Below are 27,498 nucleotides of genomic sequence, written 5' to 3'. Positions count from 1 at the left end.
GATATCTAATGATGAGTGCTTCACTGTTTGTAAGATTTCTAATCTTGTTGCTATTTCTTCTTCTCTTTTGGTTATGTGTACCTCTAACCACTTGTGTGTGAACAGGCAAGGCAGATATCAAATAGGTCATCATGATGAACAGAATCATCTCTAGTATAGAGCAGTCATATCGATTACATGAAACATAGAAATGACAGTTGTTGTGTATGGTCCATATTACTACATTCCACACCTACAAGCCCAATTGCCACACCTTGGGCAGCCCTTATGGTGGATGAATTAACCATGTTTCTTATGAATAACAGAACTCAGGTGGAATATTATTTTAATTGGGCAAAATCTGTACAGATCAATTTATTTCAATATACTTTGTTTATCCACCGCCAAATCACAACAAAGCTGCCTCAAGGCACTTCACACAAGTAAGGTCCAACCTTACCAACCCAGGGAGCAAGCACACAGGTGACAACTGTAAGGGAAAACTCCCTCTGATGATACTGAGGAAGAAACCTCAAGCGGACCAGACTCAAAGAGGTGACCCGCTGCTTAGGGCATTCTAACAATTAGAAGGTTTTATGAGAGGGAGAATAGATGCATCTTAAGTCTAGACTTGAAAGTCTCTACAGAATCTGACTGTTTTATTGATGAAGGGAGATCATTCCACAAAACAGGTTCCCAATAAGAGACGGCTCTGTGGCCTGCAGACAGTTAACTGAAATGGGCAATTCCAGAAATTTCACTGGAATCGCAACTTGGCCAATGGGATAATGTCTCACCATTACCCCTCTTTGATTCCACAAGCACTGATGTGCATTCAGATAGTTTGATTTGGTTCCTCTGAGCTATACTTGGGTCATGTAAAATAATGGCGGAGGCTGCTTGTGGCTCTAATACAGATTGGAGCAACCATACAGCAAAAATGAAAACAACAAGTTATACAGTGAGGAAAATAAGGAAATTGCGATAGACTTGCATGTCCACTGTGAGAGACATAATCTAAAAAAAAAAATCCGGAAATCACAATGTATGATTTTTTAATAATTTATTTGTATGTTACTGCTGCAAATAAGTATTTGAACACCTGTGAAAGTCAATGTTAACATTTGGTACAGTAGCCTTTGTTTACAATTACAGAGGTCAAGCATTTCCTGTAGTTTTTTTTTTTTTACCAGGTTTGCACACACTGCAGCAGGGATTTTGGTCCACTCCTCCATACAGATCTTCTCTAGATCTTTCAGGTTTGGAGTTTCAGCTGCCTCCAAAGATTTTCTATTGAGTTCAGGTCTGGAGACTGGCCAGGCCACTCCAGGACCTTGAAATGCTTCTTACGGAGTCCCTCATTAGTTGTCCTGGCTGTGTGTTTGGGGTCATTGTCATGCTGGAAGACCCAGCCATGATCCAGCTTCAATGCTCTTACTGAGGGAAGGAGGTTGTTTGCCAAAATGTCGCAATACATGACCCCATCCATCCTCCCTTCAATACGGTGCAGTTATCCTGTCCCCTTTGCAGAAGAGCACCGCCAGAGTATGATGTTTCCACCTCCATGCTTCACGGTTGGGATGGTTTTCTTGGGGCTGTTCTCATCCACTAAACATGGTAAGTGGAGTTGATTCCAAAAAGCTCTATTCTGGTCTCATATGACCACATGACCTTCTCCCATGCCTCCTCTGGATCATCCAGATGGTCACTGGTGAACTTCAAATGGGTCTGGACATGTGCTGGCTTGAGCAGGGGGACCTTGCTGCCCTGCAGGATTTTAAACCATGACAGCATCATGTGTTACTAATGTAATCTTTGTGACTGTGGTCCCAGCTCTCTTCAGGTCATTGACCAGGTCCTCCTGTGTAGTTCTGAGCTTTCTCAGAATCATCCTTACCCCACAAAGTGAGATCTTGCATGGAATCTCAGACCGAGGGAGATTGACAGTCATCTTGTGTTCCTCCACTTTCTAATAAATAATCATAACAGTTGTTGTATTCTACCAAGCTGCTTGCCTGTTGTCCTGTAGTCCATCCCAGCTTTGTGCAGGTCTACAGTTTTGTCCCTGGTGTCCCTTGACAGCTCTTTGGTCTTGGCTATGGTGGACAGGTTGGAGTGTGATTGATTGTGTGAACCGGTGTCTTTTATACAAGTAACAAGTTCAAACAGGTGCAGTTAATACAGGTAAAGAGTGCAGAAAAGAGGGCTTCTTAAAGAAAAATTAACAGGTCTGTGTGAGCCAGAATTTTTGCTGGTTGGGAGGGGCTCAAATACTTATTTGCAGTAGTAACATACAAATAAATAATTTAAAAAATCATACATTGTGATTTCCGGATTTTTTTCAGACCCCTCCATGATTTCTAAGTGGGAGAACTTGCAAAATCGCAAGGTGTTCAAATACTTATTTTCCTTACTGTATATTATACCTTGGAATGGGTACTGAAGAATATAACTGCATTTTCTGCTACTAATTCTTGTGATCATATTGTGTTCATGTATGCTTGCACTGTCCAGATGAACATGTTTAGACTCATATTAGTATAATATCCACTCTATTAGATTTAGGCCTTCTTTGTAAGAGCACATTATGTGCTTAAGATATTGTACTCGTCATTCTACTTTTGACTAATCGCGGGAGTATTGAAACTGCTTATGCGGCCTGTTTAGTATCAGTAGAATGTCTAGAGAAGATGTAGCCTGTCTATATCGTTGCTGTAAAACCAAGTGATGGACCGCAGGCACGTCTGTGCGCACCAGCCTGCTGACATTTAAGACATATGTTATGGCCGGAGATAATCTCACGAAGTGTGTTTATGCCCACATATAGAGTTGTTTTGCAGATTCTCACGGGAACAAAGGAGGAAGCCTGAAGAATGTGGCCGTGGCCTGTCCTGTACAGGCCAGTCAGGGACGGGTGTGATAAAGACACTTGAGGGAAGTGATGTGCTAGTAACCTCTCCTCCCAAGTTAGTCGTCTGGCCACACAACGCAAGGAGAGAAGAATTCGCAGAAGCAGATGGTTCTCACCAACCTTTTGGACCAATGAGAGGAGGGGACAACACCTCAAGAATAGATGAATCATTGTTAGAGCAGGTTATTTAAGTGGATCATAGATAGCATGGGGCACTCTTCTTCTTATCTCTTGCTGAGCGCTAAAGCTATGTCAGGGCTGAGAAGAGGATCCACAGAGCTCTGTGTAAGACTTATGCATATACGCTGATTGACTTTACTACTCAATATTGTTTTAAATAAAACTGTTCTGAACGATAAATCAGGCAGGGTGCAATCTGAACAGACTCTTTTGTCTCGTGGGTTTTTTGTTTCCACCTTCCCTGGGATCAACGGACACGCGGTGACTGGTGGATGAGATCAAGGGTTTTGGGGGACCAGTCTCCAACAGTCCGCACTTCCTACATTAGTCCAACTGAAATTGACAGCTCTCTCCCTGCGGACAGATGTCAGTGTGTTGGGAATGACTGACAGGCCTAACGCAACTGTACAAATGCCTAGCTGCTGGGGATATTCCTGTCCCACCAATATGGGCTGGGAATGTGGTATGCATAGTTGCCTCTGCATACCTGAGGGTTGGTGTGGCAGGTGCCATCTCTCTGATGTGGTCCCAACTATCAAAATTTACACTAATCTCTCTCATCACACTGGCAACCCTTGAGGACATAGGACAGAAACCAAATGAATTAGTAATGTAAAATGAATAATAGGATCAACATTCCCCATGTATGGAGTCGCAGACACTGGTCCTCCATGTTAACGAATTGCCCATAGAACTTGAAAGCTCATGGCCCAGTCACACGATGATTCCTGAACGAAGGGAAAAAAGGAAAAAAGTCACAAATCATCAAGAAAAGGTGGACAAATCAGCTTTGACTTTCTCCTTCACCGAATAGCGTGCGAATCAAGAGCGCAAAAGGAACGAAAGAGGAACAAAAAGAGACCAAAGCTAGCACTGATCTCCATGCTTTAAACAAAACGCACCTGGTGCCACTGATGGAGCAGAGTGTGTTGGCATCCTGCTCTGCTTTCCAGGACTTAGCACTGGGATGGAGCTCTGTAGTGCCTGAGTCCTGGAGAAGCTTTCAAACAGAAGCGTGCGAGCCGACCCACTGTGGAGATCTGTGCGCACATCGGTGGATCCACCTGCTCTTGTTGCTCGTCCAGAACAACAGAGGGATCATCTCCTTCATCATCAGAATCCTCACTGTCTGGTTCAGACTGACGACATGCTGCGCGCTGCATCTTGCTCCAATTAAAAAAAAACAACAAAAAAACAACAAAAAAAAAACAAAAACGCTGATGTGCCATGGTGCTCTGCTGTACACTGTATTACCTTGCTAAGCCACATATATTGATTTATAACAGAAAACTGTTAAAAGGGGGAATAAATATAAGTGTAAAGATGATTGACTATATCAGAGCAGTAAATTGCTCAGTCCGTGTGAACTCCGCACATCAACTCCCCATGTGCGGTTATTTGCACAAGATGCAGCTGATCCACAATGTGAATTCTGCCTTCCAGAACAGCTCTTACATAATTATCTGAATCATCTACCTGTTGCCACATGTACAGAAGGGCTGGATTGTCATTCCTACACTCATATCGTTATATTTAATAAAAAAATAAGTGCACGCAGGAGGTGATCGCTGCTGCCGCCGCTGCATTCAAGCATCGTCGGAAACTACAAAACTTTTTTGTTTCAAATTCAGCAGTTTCTTATGGAAGGAGCGTGGTCTTCATTTTATTTTTGGTAAAATAATTCATTGTATTCACACAAAAGATTAATTCTGGCCTATATAAGGTGCCTGAGCCCAGTGAAGCTGACCCCCCCACCCACATAAAAAAAATACAAACAAACAAGCTGAGTTTGTCCTGTAATTTCCGACAGTTCATGAATGGAGCGGCAGCAGCAGCGCTCAAAAACTGGCTTCTGTGCTGCGTGAAAACATTGACCTGGTCAAACAGTCAAACTAAACGCTAACGTAACAAAAACTAAGCAAAACGACAACAAATAAACTGACAAGAATTACAGCAAAATGAAATATGGATGAATTGAGGTTTTCTGTGGCATTCGTTAAAATTTTTTTGACAGTTTAAAAATCCTGATGAAGCGCCAGCTGCAGGAATGAAGCTGCACAAAGGTTAAACAATTTAATTTAATTTAATTAGTTTATAATGCGCCAAATCACAGCAAAAGCTGTCTCAAGGCGCCTTACATAAAACCAGTCAACATAAAATTGAATAAATAATTAAAAATGAATAAAAAATTCAAATACATAAATAAAAACAGAAGTAAAAGAATAAAACAAATAAAAATAAAAACTATCCATAAGAAAGAGAATAAAAATAGGTTTTGAGTCTTGACTTAAAAATGTCCACAGACTCAGACTGCCTCACGGTCACAGGAAGACTGTTCCACAGGGTGGGTGCACGATACGAAAAGGCTCTTTGACCTGCTGACTTCTTCACCCTGGGAACACAGAGAAGTCCTGCATCCTGCGACCGCAAAGCCCGGGTCGGCACGTAGAGTTCCACCAGATCACCCAGATAAGATGGCGCCAGTCCATGAACAATGCCAACGAAAGTCCAGATTTCTTGTTTCCTTTGGACTTTGTTGCCCTTCATTAAGTGCCATTAACCACACTAGTGGATGCAACAGTGCAGACATTAAAACCTGAACTACAGCTGCTCTGGATAATGATCATACAAAATGTTGGCTCTAGATTTAATACAAGCAGAACAAGGGGGTACCTGTGCTGTAATAGGTGGTACCTATTGTATGTGGGTGCCAGATGTTTCCCTGGGGCAAGTCATGCTCTCTGGGCATAAATGTTTGTGGTAAATGCACAAACCCCCATACTCTGTGCGATGGTGTGAGCCTTCAAGTTCTTGGATAAAATGATGAAAGCTATCGGTAGACTTAAATGTCTATTTCACCATGTTCAACAAGACAGGAGTCCATTTCCATGTGTGTGCCTTGTGGAGATAGTGTGACTCGAGTGGAGGAGAGAGGAGGACCTCCTCCTCCTCCTTAGCAAGCGGAGCAGGACTGTCCAGACTCCCACCGAAAAAGTTACCATAGTATAAAATTAAAACTCCACACACAAAAAAATAAGCAATAATAAATTCAGGGGAAAAAAGTCTCATGCCATTCAAAAGATGACAAATTTAAAATGTTCAGTGTTTTTTTTTCTTTTTAAAACAGTGTCAGTCTGATTGTGAAAGGAAAAAGATCCTGAACTGAATCTGTGAAGTATGAGATTCAAACATTTTGAATGAGACCACTCGCTCACTCATTTTCAATCGCTTATCTGAAACTGGGTCACGGGGCAATAGCTCCAGCAGGGCACCCCAAACTTCATTTTCCTGGGCCACATTAACCACCTCTGACTGGGGGATACTGAGACGTCCTCAGGCCAGTGTGGAGATATAATCTCTCCACACAGTCCTGGGTCTTCACCAAGGTCTCCTCCCAGTTGGACATGCCTGGAATACCTCCCTAGGGAGGCGGTCAGATGCCCGATCCACCTCAGCTGGCTGCTCTCAACGCGACGGAACAATGGCTCTACTCCAAGCTCCTCACGGATGACCAAGCTTCTCACATTATCTTTAAGGGACACATCAGCCACCTTCCTGACGAAATACATTTTGGCCGCTTGATCTAGTTCTTTGATTCATGACCCAACCGTCATGACCATAGGTGAGATTAGGAACAAAGACTGACCAGCAGATTGAGAGCTTCACCTTTTGGCTCAGCTCCGTGTTCATCATAGTACAGTAGAGTAGAGCAAATGCAATACCGTCCCTGCAGCACCGATTCTCCAGCAAATCTCATGCTGCATTATCCCGTCACTCGTGAACAAGACTCTGAGGTACTTCAACTCCTTCACTTGGGGCAAGACCTCATTCCCTACCCAGAGTAGGCAATCCATTGGTTTCCTGCTGAGAACCATGGCCTCAGATTTAAAGGTGCTGATCCTCATTCCAGCCACTTCACACTCGGCTGAGAACTGATCCAGTGAGTGCTGGAGGTCACAGGCTGATGAAGCCAACAGGACCACATCATCTGCAAAAAGCAGTGATGAGACCCTGAGCCCACCAAACTGAAGACCCTCCTCCCTCCATCTATGCCTCGATATCCTGTCCATGAATATCACTAACAGGATTGGTGACAAGGCGCAGCCCTGGTGGAGGCCAACCCCCACCAGAAACGAGTCTGACTTACTGCCAAGCACCCAAACACGCTTTGTGAGTACAGAGATTGGATGGCCCTGAGAAGGGACCCCTTCACTTCATATTCTCGCAGCACCTCCCACAGTATCTCTCAGGGTACCCGATCATATTCCTTCTCCAAGTCCACAAAACTCATGTAGACTGGATGAGCATACTCCCAGGCCCCCTCCAGGTCAGTTCTTCCATGACCAAGATGGAACGCAAATTGTTTCTCTTCAATCCGAGGTTCGACTATCGGCTGAACTCTCCTTTCCAGCACCCTGGAGTAGACTTTACCAGGGAGGCTGAGTAGTAATCACACTATTCAGCCTCCCTGATAAAGTCTATTGGCACACACTCTCTGGTCCTCTTTTTTTAAATATGGGGACCACCACCCCAGTTTGCCACTCCTTAGGCACTGTCCCAGACCTCAACCAATGTTGAAGAGATGTCTCATCCAAGACAGTCCCTTCACACCTTCTTCAGCATTTCTAGACGGATCTCATCAACCCCGGTCCTTGCCACTGCGGAGTTGTTTGAAGACCTCAGTGACTTCCACCAGGGAAATGGATGATGATCGTCCATCAGCTTCCAGTTCTGGCCCTACTATAGAGGGCGCTCCAGTCTGATGCAGGAGTTCCTCAAAGTGTTCCTTCCAGCATCCCCTTACCTCCTCATTTGAGGTAAACAGAGTCCTATCCTTACTGTAGACAGCTTAGATGGTTCCCCGTTTTCCTCTCCTGAGGTGCCTTATGGTCCGCCAGAAGCACCTTGGTGCCGACCCAAAGCTCTTCTCCATGGTTACTCTGAACTCCTCTCACACCGGCTGCTTTGCCTCCCCCGCAACTGCCTCTAGAGCCCTCCAGGATAACATATCCTGGAAGGACTCCTTCTTCAGTTGGACAGCTTTCCTGACCACCCAGCCCAGTCTCACATTTTTTTTCGTGCTCCCATCAAGAAATGAATCAAATTTTCGTGACGGGGTTTTTTTTTTTTTTTTAACTCACTATTACTAACTCTACTCCTTCCCCCAACCCTAACCTTAACCACCCCGACCCCTGCTTCACTTTTAATTCCGTGCAGCCATCATGGAATGTATTAGAATGAATTTGTGCTGCCGTGACGAAAATGAGGCGCTTTTCGTGACAATATCACGAACCAATAGATTAATGTATATTTCATGCTGCTGAATCATGATGTGCCGTGAGACTGGGTTGGACCACCAGTGTCTATCACAGTGTTTGACGGCTTCCGCTCCTTGAGGCACCTAAGACCTTCAGGTCACAGCTCCCCACTGCGGCTTCAAACAATGGAAGCTTTGTGTTGGACGGCGAGGCGGCGTGCCACAAAAACGGTCGGACACCAAATGCAGACTCACAGATATGACGTGGGAATAAAAGGATGATTTTATCATAGAAGCAGGCAAGGGTACGGTATACAAGTAGTCAGGCAGCAATGCAAAAGTACAGACAAGGGGCAGGCAAAAACACAGTCAAAAACATGCAGGTTTCAGAAATATGTAAATCTGAGGCACAAAAAGAGGACTATCCAAATTTACCCCCCCCCCCCCCCCCCCCAAAAAAAAGATCCATGTGAGAGCCAGAAACATAAAATCTCCTTGATACCAAAAAGACTGGTGAAAAGAACAAAATGAGGGGAAAAAACAAAAATTGGCAAAAAGCACAAACTTGTATGGTGAATGAGCACAGAGCAGGGTGGAAACACAAACTGATAAATACCATGTGTACCATGTGATGAGATGGCACTGAACACGTTTCCAGCAGTGCTGTTGCTGATTCTGCTGACCTAGAGCTTACCGGCAGCGAAGAAGCCATGGTGACTCCTTCAGAAGTCTCGGTAGGAGAATGAAGCATGGACTGTGGTGAAAGTTCCAGAGGCAATGGCTTGGTGGGAGCAATTGGCAGCGCCACGGGTAACGTTGCAGGTGCCGCTGGAGATTCTTGTGGTGTGCAGGCCAGCAAACAGTCTGCTGATACGGCTGTTGAACATTCAGGTGGGTGTGCCACTGAGGATTTCTGTGGCGTGCATGCTGGCGAGGAATCTGCTGCAAAATTTCCTGGTGGGCGTGCCGCTGTTGTTCCTTGTGGCATGCACACAGCTGAGCATGGTGACGGTCTAACTTTTCCTGATGGCTTGGCGAGCGGCATTTCAGATGGGAGTGGATCTGATGATCCTGGAGGCTTCACCACCGTCAACGTGTCAGGCAACACAAGAAATCCGGCTTCTGTGGGCGTGGAGTTCATGGGGGCTGTGCGTGGCGGCTGTTTGTGTTCGGGGCTTGCAAGGACCCGGCACCGAAGTTGGGAGTTGCGTAGTTGGCGTTGAAGTGACGTATGGCAGCAAAGGCGGTCCCTCAGCTCAGTGCTGCACTGCTGGCTTTCTGGCTGCCGAGTGCCACGTGCTGGTGTATGCGGAGGAGGTGTGGCCAGTGTGGTTTCTGGAGGCTGTTGAGGGGCCGGTGGTGGAATGGGAGACCGCTGCATAGGACAGAGTAATAGTTTGAAGTTCTGCGGCACAGGCTGCAATTATGTCAGACTCATACAAAAAATCCATGTGGTCCTCGACACACAGAGATACTTAAACTGCATTTTAATGTCTATAAGTTGAGGAAAGGTGAAAAAAAAAAAAACATCTGGTTCGGACAGTAGGGTCCAGTCAAGAGTTGCCAGTACCGGCTGCCTGTCAAGATGATTTGTACAGCCTTGATATTCAAAAAACAAGTCCTGTATGTTGAACAAGAATGTGGCTGCTTTCTGGAGCCCTGGTTCCTCTGACAATGCGTCATCCTCGACGTCTATCCAGCTGGACTCGCTGTCGGCGCACGGGTGTTCGGCCAGCCGGGTGCCTCATGCAGTCAGGGAGTCTCTTCGCCATGTACAGGTTGTCCAGGTCTTCCAAATCTGGGAAGAGGTCATAAAGCCAGGTGTTTGCATCGACCAGATCCCATGCTTGGTCCAGATAATCAAACTTAGCACACAAAGAAAAATGTGAGGTCCAAAAAAAATCTCTTTGATCATGTAAAAGTCCTGAGTCATACTGGAAAAATCCAAGGCAGGATTTGAGTCCACAGTGCCATGTCATGGCCAGTTTGTTCTGTCTGACCGTTTTTGTGGCATGCCGCCACAACAACGGTCAGACACCGAATGCAGACTCACAGACATGAGGTGGGAATAAAAGGATGACTTTATTGTAGAAGTAGGCAAGGGTACGGTACACAGATAGTCAGGCAGCAATGCAAAAGTACAGACAATGGGCAGACAAAAACGCAGTCAAAAAGCAAGTAGGTTTCCAGAAACATGGAGAGACTAATAACCAGGGCTGAGGCAGAGACAAAATCCGAGGCACAAAAAGAGTTTGAAGCACGGCAAAGAAAAAACAGGACTTGGACAAGAAGGCTGGAATGACAGATACAAGAACTAACAAAGTGGCAGGGAAGTAAGGGACTGTGAGGGCTGAAATAACAGGTGGTGTAATTAGTGGAACAAGACGCAGGTGTTAGTGAAGGTTCTGGAAGGAGGTGTGGTCCGGTGAAGAAAAGAAGGGAGAAGAAAGTCAAGAGAGTGGAGTGAGATAAAAGCAAAACAAACTGGGGCAAGATAACTAAGTAACAGAAAAACCAATGGTGCAAAATGTGACATGCTCGACAAATAATTAACGTGAACAAAACCAAAGGAGAAAAACTAGGAAATGATAATCTAATCTAAAAACGAATCTAAAAAGCGGGAAACAAGAAGACCAATGATAATAATCGAACCTAGAACAGAACTGATACTGATTAAAGTATAAAAGTAAATACAATAACCAATAATAAGATGACAACATAAACTATGACTACACTGAAATGAATGAACCGAACGACAAAACCAGAGACAACAGAAATATGCAATCAATAATAAAACAAAGTAACTGATAAACAGAGAATGCAATAAATCACAAACAGAACATAATCAGATAAGAAACACTGAAGATAAATAATAACCAAGACCTGTGACTAAAGCATAATGCAACAAATGTGAAAAACTAAACTAAGACTGAACACAAAGTGAATTATAACAAAGTAAAACTCATGACTACCAGAACACAACCAGATAATAAGACACAGAAGATAAATAAGAAACAAAACCAGAGAATTATGTAACACGAATCAATCAAAACAAACAGGCAAAAAGCTAGGAGAATACAAAATATATACGAGGTCTGTTAGAAAACTATCCGACCTTTTTATTTTTTGCAAAAACCATATGGATTTGAATCACGTGTGATTGCATCAGCCAAGCTTGAACCTTCGTGCGCATGCGTGAGTTTTTTCACGCCTGTCGGTTGCGTCATTCGCCTGTGAGCAGGCTTTGTGTGAGCAGTGGTCCACCCCTCTCGTCGGATTTGTATTGCGAATAAAATGTCTGAACGATTTGGAGCTTTGCTGCATCAAATTTTTCCAGAAACTGTGAGAGACCTCCAGGTGGACACCATTCGGAAAATTCAGATGGCTTTCAGGGACGATTTTATGGGGATTACACAGATTGAGTAGTGCTCCAGCCGGTTTAAAGACCGCCCACAGCGGCTGAGAGCGTGGCACACTCCGAGCGCCAATCGACAGGCTGAAACCCCCGCTGAAACAACCAGATCATTTCCAAAGTGAAGGCTTTGTTGATCCGGGACATCGTCTGACTTCCACAGAAATGGCAGAAGTCGTGGACATCAGCACTTTTTCGGCACATTCCACTGTTACAGGAGTTTTTGTCATGGAAAGAGAAGCGGAGGGATGCGCCACGGAGCTGCTCATGGTGCGGGACAAAAGCACCTCCGTGTTGGTCTCACAGGATGGCTTTCAGACGGCTTTCGGTGGCTTTTCAGTCGTGTGACTATCCGAGAATTTGTGGAAGAGCTGGACATGCCAGAACATGTCCTGTGAGGCTTCATCACGGCATTGCTTTGCGCCATGCGGCTCCGTCCCGACGCGCAAATTTCTCTGCTCCTCTTTCCATGACAAAAACTCCTGTAACAGTGGAATGTGCCGTTCATTTCCAAACTGAACGCTGTGTTGATCCGGGACATTGTCTGACTACCACAGAAATTGCAGAAGACGTGGACATCAGCACTTTTTCGGCACATTGAGATAGACGTGCGGAGAAATTCGCGCATCGGGACGGAGCCGCATGGCGCAAAGCAACGCCGTGATGAAGCCTCACATGTTCTGGCATGTCCAGCTCATCCACAATTTCTCGGATAGTCACACGACTGAAAAGCCACTGAAAGCCGTCTGAAAGCCATCTGAAAGCCGACCTGTGAGACCAACACGGAGGTGCTTTTGTCCCGCGCCATGAGCGGCCCCCGTGGCGCATCCCTCTGCTTCTCTTTCCATGAAAAAAACTCCTGTTAACAGTGGAATGTGCCGAAAAAGTGCTGATGTCCACGTCTTCTGCCATTTCTGTGGAAGTCAAACGATGTCCCGGATCAACAAAGCCTTCACTTTGGAAATGATCTGGTTGTTTCAGCGTGGTTTCAGGCTGTCGATCGGCACTCGGAGTGCGCCGTGCTCTCAGCTGCTGTGGGCGGTCTTTAAACCGGCTGGAGCACTCCTTAATCCGTGTAATCCCCATAAAATCGTCCCTGAAAGCATCTGAATTTTCCGAATGGTGTCCACCTGGAGGTCTCTCACAGTTTCTGGAAAAATTTGATGCAGCAAAGCTCCAAATCGTTCAGACATTTTATTCGCAATAAAAATCCGACGAGAGGGGTGGACCACTCCTCACACAAAGCCTGCTCACAGGTGAATGACGCAACCAACAGGTGTGAAAAAACTTACACATGCGCACGAAGGTTCAAGCTTGGCTGATGCAATCACACGTGATTCAAATCCATATGGTTTTTGCAAAAAATAAAAAGGTCGGATAGTTTTCTAACAGACCTCATATATTTAAAATATAGCAAGTGTCACCAACCCTGTTCTTGAAGAGCCCCTGGCGTGCAAGTTTTCCACATCTACCTACTCAAGTCAAACCTGATTTTTTAAAAGTGGTGTTTTCCAGCTATTGATTGGCTGAGCATACCTGATAGAGTTAATTGCCTGGAAGTGGAACAGGGAGAGTTAGAAAACATGCAGGGCAGGGGCCCTCCAGGAACAGGGCTAGGTACAGCTGAAATATACTGTATTTGCTGTCTTTCTGATGCCTGATTCTGTTTTTTCTCTCTGAAGTTCGGCTCCATCCAGAGATGGGTGTGGTGTCTTCTTCTGCAACCCTCACATCCAGTGCACCGGCAAAATTTCCTCTATGTTCGTTTTGTGAATTGTTTTGTAATTTGTGTTAGTAGCATGGCCCAAGCAGAGGGTCACCCCTTTGAGTCTGGTCTGCTTGAGGTTTCTTCATCAAATCATCAGAGAGAGTTTTTCCTTACCACTGTCACCTGTGAATTGAATTGAAAACTGTACTGAAAATTGATTTATTTTGTGAGCCTTTTTATGCTTTTGGTTTCAATTATCTCATTTTTATTTGCCAGAAATTGTCGTTTATTTTTGTATTCCATATGTTACTGTATGTTAGTGGTGTTTTTTACTTGGATTTGTTATTGACAGAAAATATATAAAAAATGTCACTGTAGAGCAGAGGTCTCAAACCGGTTCCAGAAAGGGCCGAGGGGGGCAGGTTTTCTGTGCAACCACCCACTCCAGCAGGTGATTTCACTGATTAACATCACTTTGAGCAGGTGAAATCAGTTAATCAGTGAAATCACCTGCTGGAGTGGGTGGTTGCACAGAAAGCCTGCACCCTCTCGGCCCTTTCTGGAACCGTTTTGAGACCTCTGCTGTAGAGTAACAAAAAGGTTTACTGAAAACTTTATGGCTAGTATTTCCCAACACAGATGTTTAAAACTATATGATCAAGTTTTATAGTTTTCTTTGTGTTTTCTTTTTCTTTTAAAAGAGAAGTAAATGTATATTGTAAATGTATACACCTAGGTACCCTCAGAAGCCCTGAGGAGAGTTGCATAGGTAGAGCTGATGCATGAAGTTGCTGTACTGAAAATTAATTCATTTTGTGCAGACTGACCGTCAAAATAAACCTGCTCCACTGACAAGAACCCCCTGGTTACCATCCGATACATCTACACAACAACGCAGAAAGTATCTTTGTCCTCCTCTATATGAATGAATTTATTTGAATGAATGAATTTTTTTTTATTCGCCACACAGATGAACAACAATAAAGACAAGAACCAAACATAAAAAAAGAACAACTTACAGAGAACCTGTGTGGTCGAAAGCGTGAAGGCAGAAGCAAAGCTTATAAATACCCTCCCCTTATAAAAAATAAAGTATGTATACATACATATAAATATATAACAATAGAAAACAAATGTGTGAACAATGTAACTTAATCAATCAATAAAATTTTAAAACACAACCAAACAAGCAATAGTGCACAATCCCAAGCACAACGACAAAAATGGAAAACCTCATTCTTAAAGCTGTAACAGGTAAATATATTCTTTTTGTAAAGCCTTTTAAAGCCAACTAATGTACCAAGTATTTTAATATCATCAGGACAATTATTCCAAATATTAACACCCCTAATGGAAACACAATGACTTTTTACAGTAGTTTGGATCTTGAATTTCTAACTAACTAACTAACTAATAATGTTCCTCTCAAACTGTAGCCAGAGTTCCTCATTTTAAACAGATCCTGAACATGTTGTGACTTTATACATTTGTATTGTGATGTAATCAATCAAGTCCCAGAACTTTAAAATTTGTAAACAAGCAAATAATGGATTTGTTGGCTCACGATATGGTTTATTACTGATAATTCTTATAGCTTTCTTTTGCAACAGAAATATTGGATTAGTATTAGTTTTATATGTATTTCCTCAAACCTGAAAATCAACAATAAGGATAATATTAAAGCAAACAGAGCTCTGGTATTGGAATAGCATCGGTATCGGGAGATATCCAAATTCAGGTATCGAGATTGGATTGTAAGTGAAAAAATGTGGATCGTGAAATCCCTTTTACTGGTTGCACATGTAGCGGTTGTACTCTCTTTTGCCTTTTGTGCCTCTGTTGTGACTCCTCCCCTTCGCTCCCCTCGGGACTCTCTGGCATGGGAGGCTGACACTCTGACCAGTTAGCTAAAAACCTGTGTTCTAGCCTGAGTGGCCAGAGTATCCTTTAGCTGTCGGGGAAGTGAGGCATAGTGACTAACGGCTGAGTGGATCCTTGTTATTTGATTGGTGGCTTGTATGTCAGATGACATGGATTATTCATACCATTTGCCATTGTGTTTCAATGACCGTGCAATAGTCTTTTTGAGCGTGCAATTTTGGTGTTATATGAAATGTGCTATTGCATTCCCTGACCACCATGCATGCTCACTTTAACAGGGCGGTGGTAAGCTAAACATAGCAGAGTTTGTTTAGCCCGATAACCAGCCCTCAACTGGGCCAGATACTGGCCTCTCTCTGCTAGCCTGTGATTGGTTGGCGGCCAAGACGCTGACGTCGGCCCATGCATCACCCTCACATTGATGTGGCACAAGCGCTGCTCTCCTATTGGTCATTTAGGAGAGGGAATTCCAGCGCTGCTCTCCTATTGGTCATATAGGAGTGGGAAATCTCAATCCAAAATGGAGGTCAGTATCTGGCCCAATTCATAGCCGGGCCGGTTGTCGGGCTACGTTTGTTTTGCTGGCGGACGATGATTTCAAGGAGCTACTTGACGCTGCTAATTCTTCTAACACACACACGCACACACATAAAAACAAATCCACAAAGACGTAAGCCGTCTGGAGGTATGAAGAGCTGTCAGGATAAAGGTAGGATGAAAAGCTGGAAAAACTGACAATTTTTCGCTGGAGAGAGGAAGTCAGTGGATGGCATCACGGACTACTGAGAACAATTTTGGACTCGTATTTAAAGTTCGTGTTGGATTGTTAAGCACCAGTGAGGAACACCAAAATGTAAGTCCCTTTTCTGTTGTTTATAATTTTTTAAAATATCAAATGATAAGGATCTATTTTCACCGTTATGTAAAACAAATAATGAATGTTTTTCCATTCTTTCATTGGAACGAATATTTATTTTGGTGAAAGATGGAACGTACCATTCAACTTGGCTTTGCCTCGTTGAATGGTATGTTCCATCTTTCACCTAAATATTTATACCACTGAACTCATAAACATTCATTATCCATCCATCCGTCCATCCATTTTCTTCCGCTTCATCTGAGGTCAGGTCGCGGGGGCAGCAGCTCAAGCAAAGCCGCCCAGACCTCCTGATCTACACACACCTCCCCCAGCTCCTCCGGGGGAACCCCGAGGCTTTCCCAAGCCAGCTGTGAGACATAGTCCCTCCAGCGTGTCCTGGGTCTTCCCCGGGGCCTCCTCCCGATGGGACATGCCCGAAACACCTCTCCAACAAGGCGTCCAGGGGCCACCTCAGCTGGCTCCTTTTGACGTGGAGGAGCAGCAGCTCGACTCCAGGCTCCTCCCAAGTGACCGAGCTCCAAACCCTATCTCTAAGGGAGCACCCAGCCACCCTGCGGAGGAAACTCATCTCGGCCGCTTGTACTCGCGATCTTTCAGTCATGAGCCAAATCTCATGACCATAGGTGAGGGTTGGAACATAGATCGATCAGTAAATAAAGAGCTTTGCCCCCCTGCTCAGCTCTCTCTTCACCACGACGGTCCGATACAGCGACCGCATCACTGCAGATGCTGCACCGATCCGTCTGTCCATCTCACGCTCCATCTGTCCCTCTCTTGTGAACAAGACCCCGAGATACTTAAACTCCTCCACTTGAGGCAAGGACACTCCACCGACTTGAAGAGGGCAAAGCACCTTTTTCCGGTCGAGAACCATGGCCTCAGATTTGGAGGTGCTGATTTTCATCCAGGACACTTCACACTCGGCTGAAAACCGCTCCAGTGCGCGGTGAAGGTCGTGATTTGATGAAGCCAACAGAACCACATCGTCCGCAAACAGCAGAGATGAGATTCTGTGGTTCCAAAACTGGACCCCCTCCACACCCCGACTGCGCCTAGAAATTCTGTCCATAAAGCTAATGAACAGAACCGGTGACAAAGGGCAGCCTCGAGGGATGCCGACGTGCACTGGAAACAGGCCTGACTTACTACCGCCAATGCGAACCAAGCTCCTGCTGCGGTCGTACAGGGACCGGATAGCCCTTAACAAAGGACCCCGGACCCCGTACTCCCTGGAGCACCCCCCACAGGGTGCCTCAAGGGACACGGTCGCCTTCTCCAGATCCACAAAACACATGTGGACTGGCTGGGTGAACTCCCATGAACCCTCAAGCACCCGATGGAGGGTGTAGAGCTGGTCCAGTGTGCCGCGAGCAGGAAGAAAACCACACTGCTCCTCCTGAATCCAAGGTTCGACTATTGGTTTAATTCTCCTCTCCAGTACTCTGGAATAGACCTTACCGGGGAGGCTGAGGAGTGTGATCCCCTGTAGTTAGAACACACCCTCCGGTCCCCCTTCTCAAACAGAGGGACCACCACCCCGGTCTGCCATTCTAGAGGCACTGTCCCCGACCGCCACGCGATGTTGCAGAGATGTGTCAACCAAGACAGTTCCACAACATCCAGAGACTTAAGGTACTCCGGACGGATTTCATCCACCCCAGGAGCCTTGCCACTGAGGAGCTTTCTGACCACCTCGTTGACTTTGGGCTGGGTGATGGATGAGTCCGCCTCTGAGTCCCCAGTCTCTACTTCCTCTTTGGAAAACATTACGATGGGATTGAGAAGATCCCTGACGTATTCCTTCCACTGCCTGACAACATGCACAGTTAGGGTCAACAGCTCCCCACCCGCACTGTAGACAGTGTTGGTGGAGAGCTGCTTCCGCCTCCAGAGGCGTCGGACGGTTTGCCAGAATTCCTTCGATGCTGACCGATAGTCCTCCTCCATGGCCTCCCCGAACTCCTCCTAGACCCGAGTTTTTGCCTCTGCGACAGCACAGGCTGCAGCACACTTGGCCTGTCGATACCTGTCAGCTGCCTCCGGAGTCCCACCTGCCAACAAAGACAAGTAAGACTCCTTCTGTAGCTTGATGGCATCCCTTACTTCCGGCGTCCACCACAGGGTTCGGGGATTGCCGCCGCGACAGGCATCAGAGACCCTGCACCCACAGCTGCGAGCGGCCGCATCAACAATGGAGATGGAGAACATGGTCCACTCAGACTCCATGTCTCCAACCTCCTCCGGGATCTGAGAGAAGCTCTCCCAAAGGTGGGAGTTGAAGACCTCGCTGACAGAGGGTTCCGCCAGCTGTTCTCAGCAGACCCTCACGATACGTTTGGGCCTGCCAGGTCTGACCTGCTTCCTCCCCTCCCAGCGGATCCAGCTCACCACCAGGTAGTGATCAGTCGACAGCTCAGCCCCCTCTTCACCCGAGTGTCCGAGACACGTGGTTGAAGGTCAGATGATACGACTACAAAGTCGATCATCGATCTCCGGCTCAGGCTATCCTGGTGCCACGTGCACTTATGGACACCCTTGTGCTCGAACATGGTGTTCGTGATGGACAAACTGTGGCTTGCACAGAAGTCCAACAACTGAAAACCACTTGGGTTCAGATCGGGGAGGTTGTGCTTCCCGATCACCCCGCTCCAGGTCTCACTGTCGCCACCCACGTGGGTGTTAAAGTCCCCCAGGAGAACAATGGAGTCCCCAGTCGGAGCACTATCTAGTACCCCTCCCAGGGACTCCAAGAAGGTCGGGTACTCTGTACTGCCGCTCGGCCTGTAGGCTGAGACAACCTGTAGGTGAGGGTCTTGACTATATTCACATGTTCACATCTTTGGACTGAAGCACATTTACTGTTGCACTACTCAAGTGTCTGTTCAGACTTTACCTGACTCACAGGTGAACATGCGAGACGTGTCATCTGTAAACACAATGGCCACGGCCTGTCGCTTGGTATCCCGTGGTAACCGTGTGATGGTCTTGACATTACTGATCTCTGTCACCTGTGGAAAATGTTCAAGGAAAAACATAATCAAGTTACTGTGACTACTTCATAACAATAACGAGGTCACACAAAATTGAGTGAGAATCACAGAAACTTGTAATGGAGTGTGAAGAGACCTCCACCCATCTGTGTGTCTCTCTAAAGTTGGACTCTGTCACAGCACAATATAGATACAATCATAACTGGAATTTCTAAATTATCAGCTTCAGGTCAGACCTGAAGCATTACATTGTACACATGGTCCAATGGGACCACCTTCAGTCCTAACTGCAAACAACCCAAGTAGAAGAGTTGTCGTCCTGTTGATGCCTTCTGTGGCATCAACAGGAAATCCAAATTAATACATCTGACATATCACAAGACCCGAGGAAAAAGGTAACTTTACATTGAAATGTTAATCCCTCTTTTGTTTTGCACCTTTAATAAATTTATTGCACAGACATCTGTGTTGCACTGGCGTTCTTTATTTTCCTCAAGTTTCATCCTGACCTGCTTGCAGTGAATTGTGCTTGGCAGAAGTGTGGAGAACCTTTCCTTTATTGCTTGGATATCTCAAGACTCCTTTTTATGAAACACTTTTGGCTTGATTTTCTAATTTTACTCAAAAATAAACAGATAAATCTCTTAAGCATCAATACCTATGGACATTTGTGACGCGCTCAGACAAATGGTGCCCATGTGACACAAGACAATTCCAATGAAGTTGGGACGTTGTGTAAAATGTAAATAAAAACAGAATATAATGATTTGCAAATCCTCTTCAACCTATATTCAATTGAATACACCATAAAGACAAGATATTTAATGTTCAAACTGATCAACTGTGTTGTTTTTGTGCAAATATTTGCTCATTTTGAAATGGATACGGGCCCCGTCGCTTATGTGTAGAAAGTTCTCCAGATACTTTGAATCCTTCTGATTATATTATGAACTGTAGATGATGGAATCCCTAAATTCCTTGCAATTGAATGTTGAGAAACATTGTTCTTAAAGTGTTGGGCTATTTTTTCATGCAGTTGTTCACAAAGTGGTGATCCTCGCCCCAACTTTGCTTGTGAATGGCTGAGCCTTTTGGGGATGCTCATTTTATACCCAATCATGACACTCACAAATGTACAACCTGGTTTCCGCCCGAGGTTCTCTGACCCCAGGTTCAGGCACTGGGTTAATTACCCATGGGGTCTCATGCCTTATGGCCCTCCTGGTTGTCACCCGGGTCCCTGTTTGCCCGCCTCCTTGGAGTTTCCCCCACGCCCTCCCAGTGTTGGTTTCTTTTGCTGCGGCGGTCCGGTGACCTCAGCTTGGGGGGAGGGTACTGTCAGGGATTGAGCCAGGTCAGGGTGCTGAGCCCTTGTTTTTCCCTTTTCATGGTTTCCCATCTGCTGCGGCTTTGATTTATTAATATTTATTTTCATCATGATTTATTCTGTCATGTTTTTCTTGTCACTTTGTTCTTATGATTCACTAGTTATTTTATTTTCATCATATGGTTGTTCTCTGTTTTGTCATTGTTTTCTTTGTTACTTTTCACTTTGGTTATAATATTTGTTGTACTGTTATGTCAGGATTTGTTTTGGTTATTGTTTGTTCACTGCTTCTTCTTATGGTTTGTCTTACTGAATTGTTTTCTTTAGCCAGTTTATGTTTAATGTAATTTTAGTATTTTGCTCCATGTCTCATGTTCTAGTCCGTGTTGCCAGTTCTTGTTTAGTTTATTCCTCATGTTCATGTTTGATTCCTGTTCAGTAATATTATATTCAGTTGTAGCTTTGTACTTATTTCTGTTTCACTCCACATCCTGCACCTGCATTCCTGTCTTCATCTCTCACAGCCAGTTGATTATGTTTTCTCTGCACCCCCTCTCTCACTTTAACGCTGTCTGCTTTGTGTTTTCATTTAGTCACACTCTTGACACCTGTTCACAAATCATCTTCTGTTCACTCCACCTTGTGTTGTCCTCCCTCACTGTCTTGCACAATGTAGTATCTTCGTTCTCTGGCCACACCCCCTTGATTGTTCCTCGTGCACTTTGTTAACTCCTGTCTTATTTAATCTCCACCCAGCCACCACACCCTTGCTTGTTTGTTGTCTTTGCACACTTACCAGCTCTGTATCTAGTCCCGTTTCTGATTCGCCGTGTATCCAGACCCTGCTTTGTGTTTTTTGACTGCGCCTTTTGCCTCATCCATGATGTCTGTGTCTGCTCATGCCTTTGAACCCTGCTTCCCACCCGGAAGCGAACATTTGTGAACATCAAACAAACATTCATAGAATGTTCATTTACTGTTCAGCAAGTTTGCAAACATTCATATAATGTTTGTGATGTTTGTCTGATGTTTGCATGGAAGAGAACATTAGACAAACATGTAAGCAAGCATTTGCAAAAATCAATCAAATGTTCATAGAATGTATGCTTAATGTTCAGTGTGTTTGCGAACATTCACATAATGTTCATGGTGTATGTGCAAATTGCCTCTAAACAAAAATATATATATTCTAAAATTTTGTAAAATTTCATATACAGGAAACAATAAATATTTTGCCTACAGAAAGTTAATGTTGGACTCCATTTAAATCATGTATGCAAACATAGGTAGAATGAACAGGAAATAATTTAAGCACTCTACCATGGTAACCAAGAATTTGTCAATTTATGATTTATTCAGGCCTACCGAATATAGAATTTCAAGATTACTGTGATAAACTGACAGAAAACATGTCTTGGGCAACTTGCATAAACATGCAATCTGTTGGAATATAATTTTTGCAAAATAATTTAAGTCACTGTACTACAGACTGTGATTGTCAGCTACCAAAAATATTTTTTTTTTATGGAAACAGATTGCAATGCCAGCTTATTAGAAGACCCACAGACCTGAGTTATATACATTTTGCCAAATTTTATAAAAGCATAATATCTTTAACATTTTTGTAAATAAGGAAAATATATAAAGGTATTAAAAATTGATTTACAAAATAATGTTTTCAACATGCATGAGCAAGAAACACTGATATTTAAATAAAACAGCTCATAGACAAATAATATTTTTTACAGGTCATTTAATTGCAAACATGTAAGCGAACATTTGCGAGCAAATGTTCATAGAATGTTTGCTTATTGTTCAGCAAGTTTGAGAACGTTCATGTAATGTTCACGATGTTTGTGTGATGTTTGCATGGAAGTGAACATTTGCAAACATGTACGTATCAAACGTTCATAGAGTGTTTGTTTATATTTGGTTGCCATAGCGGAGCTTCTTTTTTTTTTTTGGCTGTGTTTTCATTTGGTTGCGTCATGATAATTAGCAGAGCCTTGATATGTGGTGATTTGCAGAGCATTTTTTGTTGTGTTGTGCAGAGCTTTTTTTCTTTTTGTTGCATTTATGTACGGAGGCAGCTGTCGCTGTGCATGCAACTCGTAAACCTCACTGCACAACAACTCAAAAGGATTCTCTGGTCACAAAACAACAGCCTTGAGTTGTAGCCTTCTGGTTAGAGAGTACACCTTGTATGCAGAAGATTGGGAGTTCGCGTCCCGAGGGGAGAAAGTGGGCGGAGGTAAAGTGCAGCCTTTATATTTGGTTGTGTAATTTGCTGGGTGCTTTTTTTGTATTTTATTTTTTTATTGTGTTTATATGATCGTTATGTTTGTGTAATGTTTGGAAGCGAACATTTGCATGTATCAAACATTGAATGTTTGTCTATTTAGTTGCCTTAATTTGCAGAGAATTTTTTGTGTTTGTTGGTTGCGTCATGGTAATTTGCAGAGCGTTTTTTGTGTTTATATTTGGCTGCATTAATTTGTCGAGCGGTTTTTTCCCTTCTTTTTTGTGTGTAATCAAGAAGTTTGTTGGTCGCACGCGACTCCACGCAAGCCCAGTGTACCTTAAAATCTCACAGCACAGATCTGTGCTGTGAGATTTTGCGTGATTTGCGCGAGATTTGAGACCTGAACGGCACATGAGTACGGCCTTCGTTGGTTTCCCATCGCCATTTTGCGGTTTGGGAGCTTGGAGAGAGGTGCGCTAATTTGTGAATTCAAATCTATCACCATCAGGTAAGAAATTTCTATTGCAACGCTTTCAAACATACTGCAAAAATTATCTGAACGTCGTGGTTATATGCAGGTCTCCATATTATACTTATTGTCGTTTTTACGTTATAACTGTGATGTTTTCTTTTTGAACTGATCTGATTGCGCCTTTCCATTGATTTACCATCTTTAATTTCTTAAGAATTACACTTTGGACTTACATAACGATGAAAAAGCATGTATATGTTATGCTCACGACATAGTTGACCTGTCTAAAAGTTTGGATATAGGTCTGTATTTAGCAACAACTTGTTTATCTGATCAACCCACGGCCTGGATGGCGTGGCACAAACCTTAATTATTGTCATCTCCAAACAACGTGAAACCATTGCCGCGAGTCATGCAGTTCGTGGCTTGTTAATAAATAAATTTGAAGTTCGAATAATACTTGACATTTTACATTTATTATGCTGGACCGAAAAAAAACGCAGTAGGCCTGAAAAAATCCCCAGATCGAGGCCTTCAATTCCCATTCACCCTACTGACGTATCCCATAATCCCTTGCGTGCCAGAGTCTCGCTGCAATCAAACATATAGAGAATCCACATGATGACAATTGTAAATGAATATTATACTACAAAAATGTAATTTTTTTTCTGCTTTTCATTACGTTAATAAGAGACTGCATGCATGATACCCTGAAAACTTGCTAAGACAATTATAACGTGTACTGAGGCCATCTTACAAAAACAATCAATCAATCAATCAATTTTTTTATATAGCGCCAAATCACAACAAACAGTTGCCCCAAGGCGCTTTATATTGTAAGGCAAGGCCATACAATAATTATGTAAAACCCCAACGGTCAAAACGACCCCCTGTGAGCAAGCACTTGGCTACAGTGGGAAGGAAAAACTCCCTTTTAACAGGAAGAAACCTCCAGCAGAACCAGGCTCAGGGAGGGGCAGTCTTCTGCTGGGACTGGTTGGGGCTGAGGGAGAGAACCAGGAAAAAGACATGCTGTGGAGGGGAGCAGAGATCGATCACTAATGATTAAATGCAGAGTGGTGCATACAGAGCAAAAAGAGAAAGAAACAGTGCATCATGGGAACCCCCCAGCAGTCTACGTCTATAGCAGCATAACTAAGGGATGGTTCAGGGTCACCTGATCCAGCCCTAACTATAAGCTTTAGCAAAAAGGAAAGTTTTAAGCCTAATCTTAAAAGTAGAGAGGGTGTCTGTCTCCCTGATCTGAATTGGGAGCTGGTTCCACAGGAGAGGAGCCTGAAAGCTGAAGGCTCTGCCTCCCATTCTACTCTTACAAACCCTAGGAACTACAAGTAAGCCTGCAGTCTGAGAGCGAAGCGCTCTATTGGGGTGATATGGTACTACGAGGTCCCTAAGATAAGATGGGACCTGATTATTCAAAACCTTATAAGAAGAAGAATTTTAAATTCTATTCTAGAATTAACAGGAAGCCAATGAAGAGAGGCCAATATGGGTGAGATATGCTCTCTCCTTCTAGTCCCCGTCAGTACTCTAGCTGCAGCATTTTGAATTAACTGAAGGCTTTTTAGGGAACTTTTAGGACAACCTGATAATAATGAATTACAATAGTCCAGCCTAGAGGAAATAAATGCATGAATTAGTTTTTCAGCATCACTCTGAGACAAGACCTTTCTGATTTTAGAGATATTGCGTAAATGCGAAAAAGCAGTCCTACATATTTGTTTAATATGCGCTTTGAATGACATATCCTGATCAAAAATGACTCCAAGATTTCTCACAGTATTACTAGAGGTCAGAGTAATGCCATCCAGAGTAAGGATCTGGTTAGACACCATGTTTCTAAGATTTGTGGGGCCAAGTACAATAACTTCAGTTTTATCTGAGTTTAAAAGCAGGAAATTAGAGGTCATCCATGTCTTTATGTCTGTAAGACAATCCTGCAGTTTAGCTAATTGGTGTGTGTCCTCTGGCTTCATGGATAGATAAAGCTGGGTATCATTTGCGTAACAATGAAAATTTAAGCAATACCGTCTAATAATACTGCCTAAGGGAAGCATGTATAAAGTGAATAAAATTGGTCCTAGCACAGAACCTTGTGGAACTCCATAATTAACTTTAGTCTGTGAAGAAGATTCCCCATTTACATCAACAAATTGTAATCTATTAGACAAATATGATTCAAACCACCGCAGCGCAGTGCCTTTAATACCTATGGCATGCTCTAATCTCTGTAATAAAATTTTATGGTCAACAGTATCAAAAGCAGCACTGAGGTCTAACAGAACAAGCACAGAGATGAGTCCACTGTCCGAGGCCATAAGAAGATCATTTGTAACCTTCACTAATGCTGTTTCTGTACTATGATGAATTCTAAAACCTGACTGAAACTCTTCAAATAGACCATTCCTCTGCAGATGATCAGTTAGCTGTTTTACAACTACCCTTTCAAGAATTTTTGAGAGAAAAGGAAGGTTGGAGATTGGCCTATAATTAGCTAAGATAGCTGGGTCAAGTGATGGCTTTTTAAGTAATGGTTTAATTACTGCCACCTTAAAAGCCTGTGGTACATAGCCAACTAACAAAGATAGATTGATCAAATTTAAGATCGAAGCATTAAATAATGGTAGGGCTTCCTTGAGCAGCCTGGTAGGAATGGGGTCTAATAAACATGTTGATGGTTTGGATGAAGTAATTAATGAAAATAACTCAGACAGAACAATTGGAGAGAAAGAGTCTAACCAAATACCGGCATCACTGAAAGCAGCCAAAGATAACGATACGTCTTTGGGATGGTTATGAGTAATTTTTTCTCTAATAGTTAAAATTTTGTTAGCAAAGAAAGTCATGAAGTCATTACTAGTTAAAGTTAATGGAATACTCAGCTCAATAGAGCTCTGACTCTTTGTCAGCCTGGCTACAGTGCTGAAAAGAAACCTGGGGTTGTTCTTATTTTCTTCAATTAGTGATGAGTAGAAAGATGTCCTAGCTTTACGGAGGGCTTTTTTTTTATAGAGCAACAGACTCTTTTTCCAGGCTAAGTGAAGATCTTCTAAATTAGTGAGACGCCATTTCCTCTCCAACTTACGGGTTATCTGCTTTAAGTTTGAGTTTGAGAGTTATACCACGGAGTCAGACACTTCTGATTTAAAGCTCTCTTTTTCAGAGGAGCTACAGTATCCAAAGTTGTCTTCAATGAGGATGTAAAACTATTGACGAGATACTCTATCTCCCTTACAGAGATTAGGTAGCTACTCTGCACTGTGTTGGTATATGGCATTAGAGAACATAAAGAAGGAATCATATCCTTAAACCTAGTTACAGCGCTTTCTGAAAGACTTCTAGTGTAATGAAACTTATTCCCCACTGCTGGGTAGTCCATCAGAGTAAATGTAAATGTTATTAAGAAATGATCAGACAGAAGGGAGTTTTCAGGGAATACTGTTAAGTCTTCTATTTCCATACCATAAGTCAGAACAAGATCTAAGATATGATTAAAGTGGTGGGTGGACTCATTTACTTTTTGAGCAAAGCCAATAGAGTCTAATAATAGATTAAATGCAGTGTTGAGGCTGTCATTCTCAGCATCTGTGTGGATGTTAAAATCGCCCACTATAATTATCTTATCTGAGCTAAGCACTAAGTCAGACAAAAGGTCTGAAAATTCACAGAGAAACTCACAGTAACGACCAGGTGGACGATAGATAATAACAAATAAAACTGGTTTTTGGGACTTCCAATTTGGATGGACAAGACTAAGAGACAAGCTTTCAAATGAATTAAAGCTCTGTCTGGGTTTTTGATTAATTAATAAGCTGGAATGGAAGATTGCTGCTAATCCTCCGCCCCGGCCCGTGCTACGAGCATTCTGACAGTTAGTGTGACTCGGGGGTGTTGACTCATTTAAACTAACATATTCATCCTGCTGTAACCAGGTTTCTGTAAGGCAGAATAAATCAATATGTTGATCAATTATTATATCATTTACTAACAGGGACTTAGAAGAGAGAGACCTAATGTTTAACAGACCACATTTAACTGTTTTAGTCTGTGGTGCAGTTGAAGGTGCTATATTATTTTTTCTTTTTGAATTTTTATGCTTAAATAGATTTTTGCTGGTTATTGGTAGTCTGGGAGCAGGCACCGTCTCTACGGGGATGGGGTAATGAGGGGATGGCAGGGGGAGAGAAGCTGCAGAGAGGTGTGTAAGACTACAACTCTGCTTCCTGGTCCCAACCCTG

The 27,498-nt window shown here is 43.5% G+C and overlaps 1 protein-coding gene across 1 annotated transcript in view; it reads right to left on the bottom strand.

Moving 5' to 3' along the window:
* The window catches only part of dok4 (docking protein 4), a 183,725-nt gene that overhangs the window by 57,087 nt on the left and 99,140 nt on the right, over positions 1–27,498 (bottom strand). Inside the window, exon 3 of the mRNA XM_034183934.1 lies at positions 19,102–19,216. Coding sequence (XP_034039825.1) covers positions 19,102–19,216 — 115 coding nt within the window. The remainder of the gene's footprint in view (positions 1–19,101; positions 19,217–27,498) is intronic.

This window comes from Thalassophryne amazonica, chromosome 2, assembly GCF_902500255.1.
Source record: "Thalassophryne amazonica chromosome 2, fThaAma1.1, whole genome shotgun sequence".
Classification (NCBI taxonomy): Eukaryota; Metazoa; Chordata; class Actinopteri; order Batrachoidiformes; family Batrachoididae; genus Thalassophryne; species Thalassophryne amazonica.
Note: the sequence above shows the minus strand (reverse complement) of the source record. Positions and strands in the feature narration are given on the sequence as shown.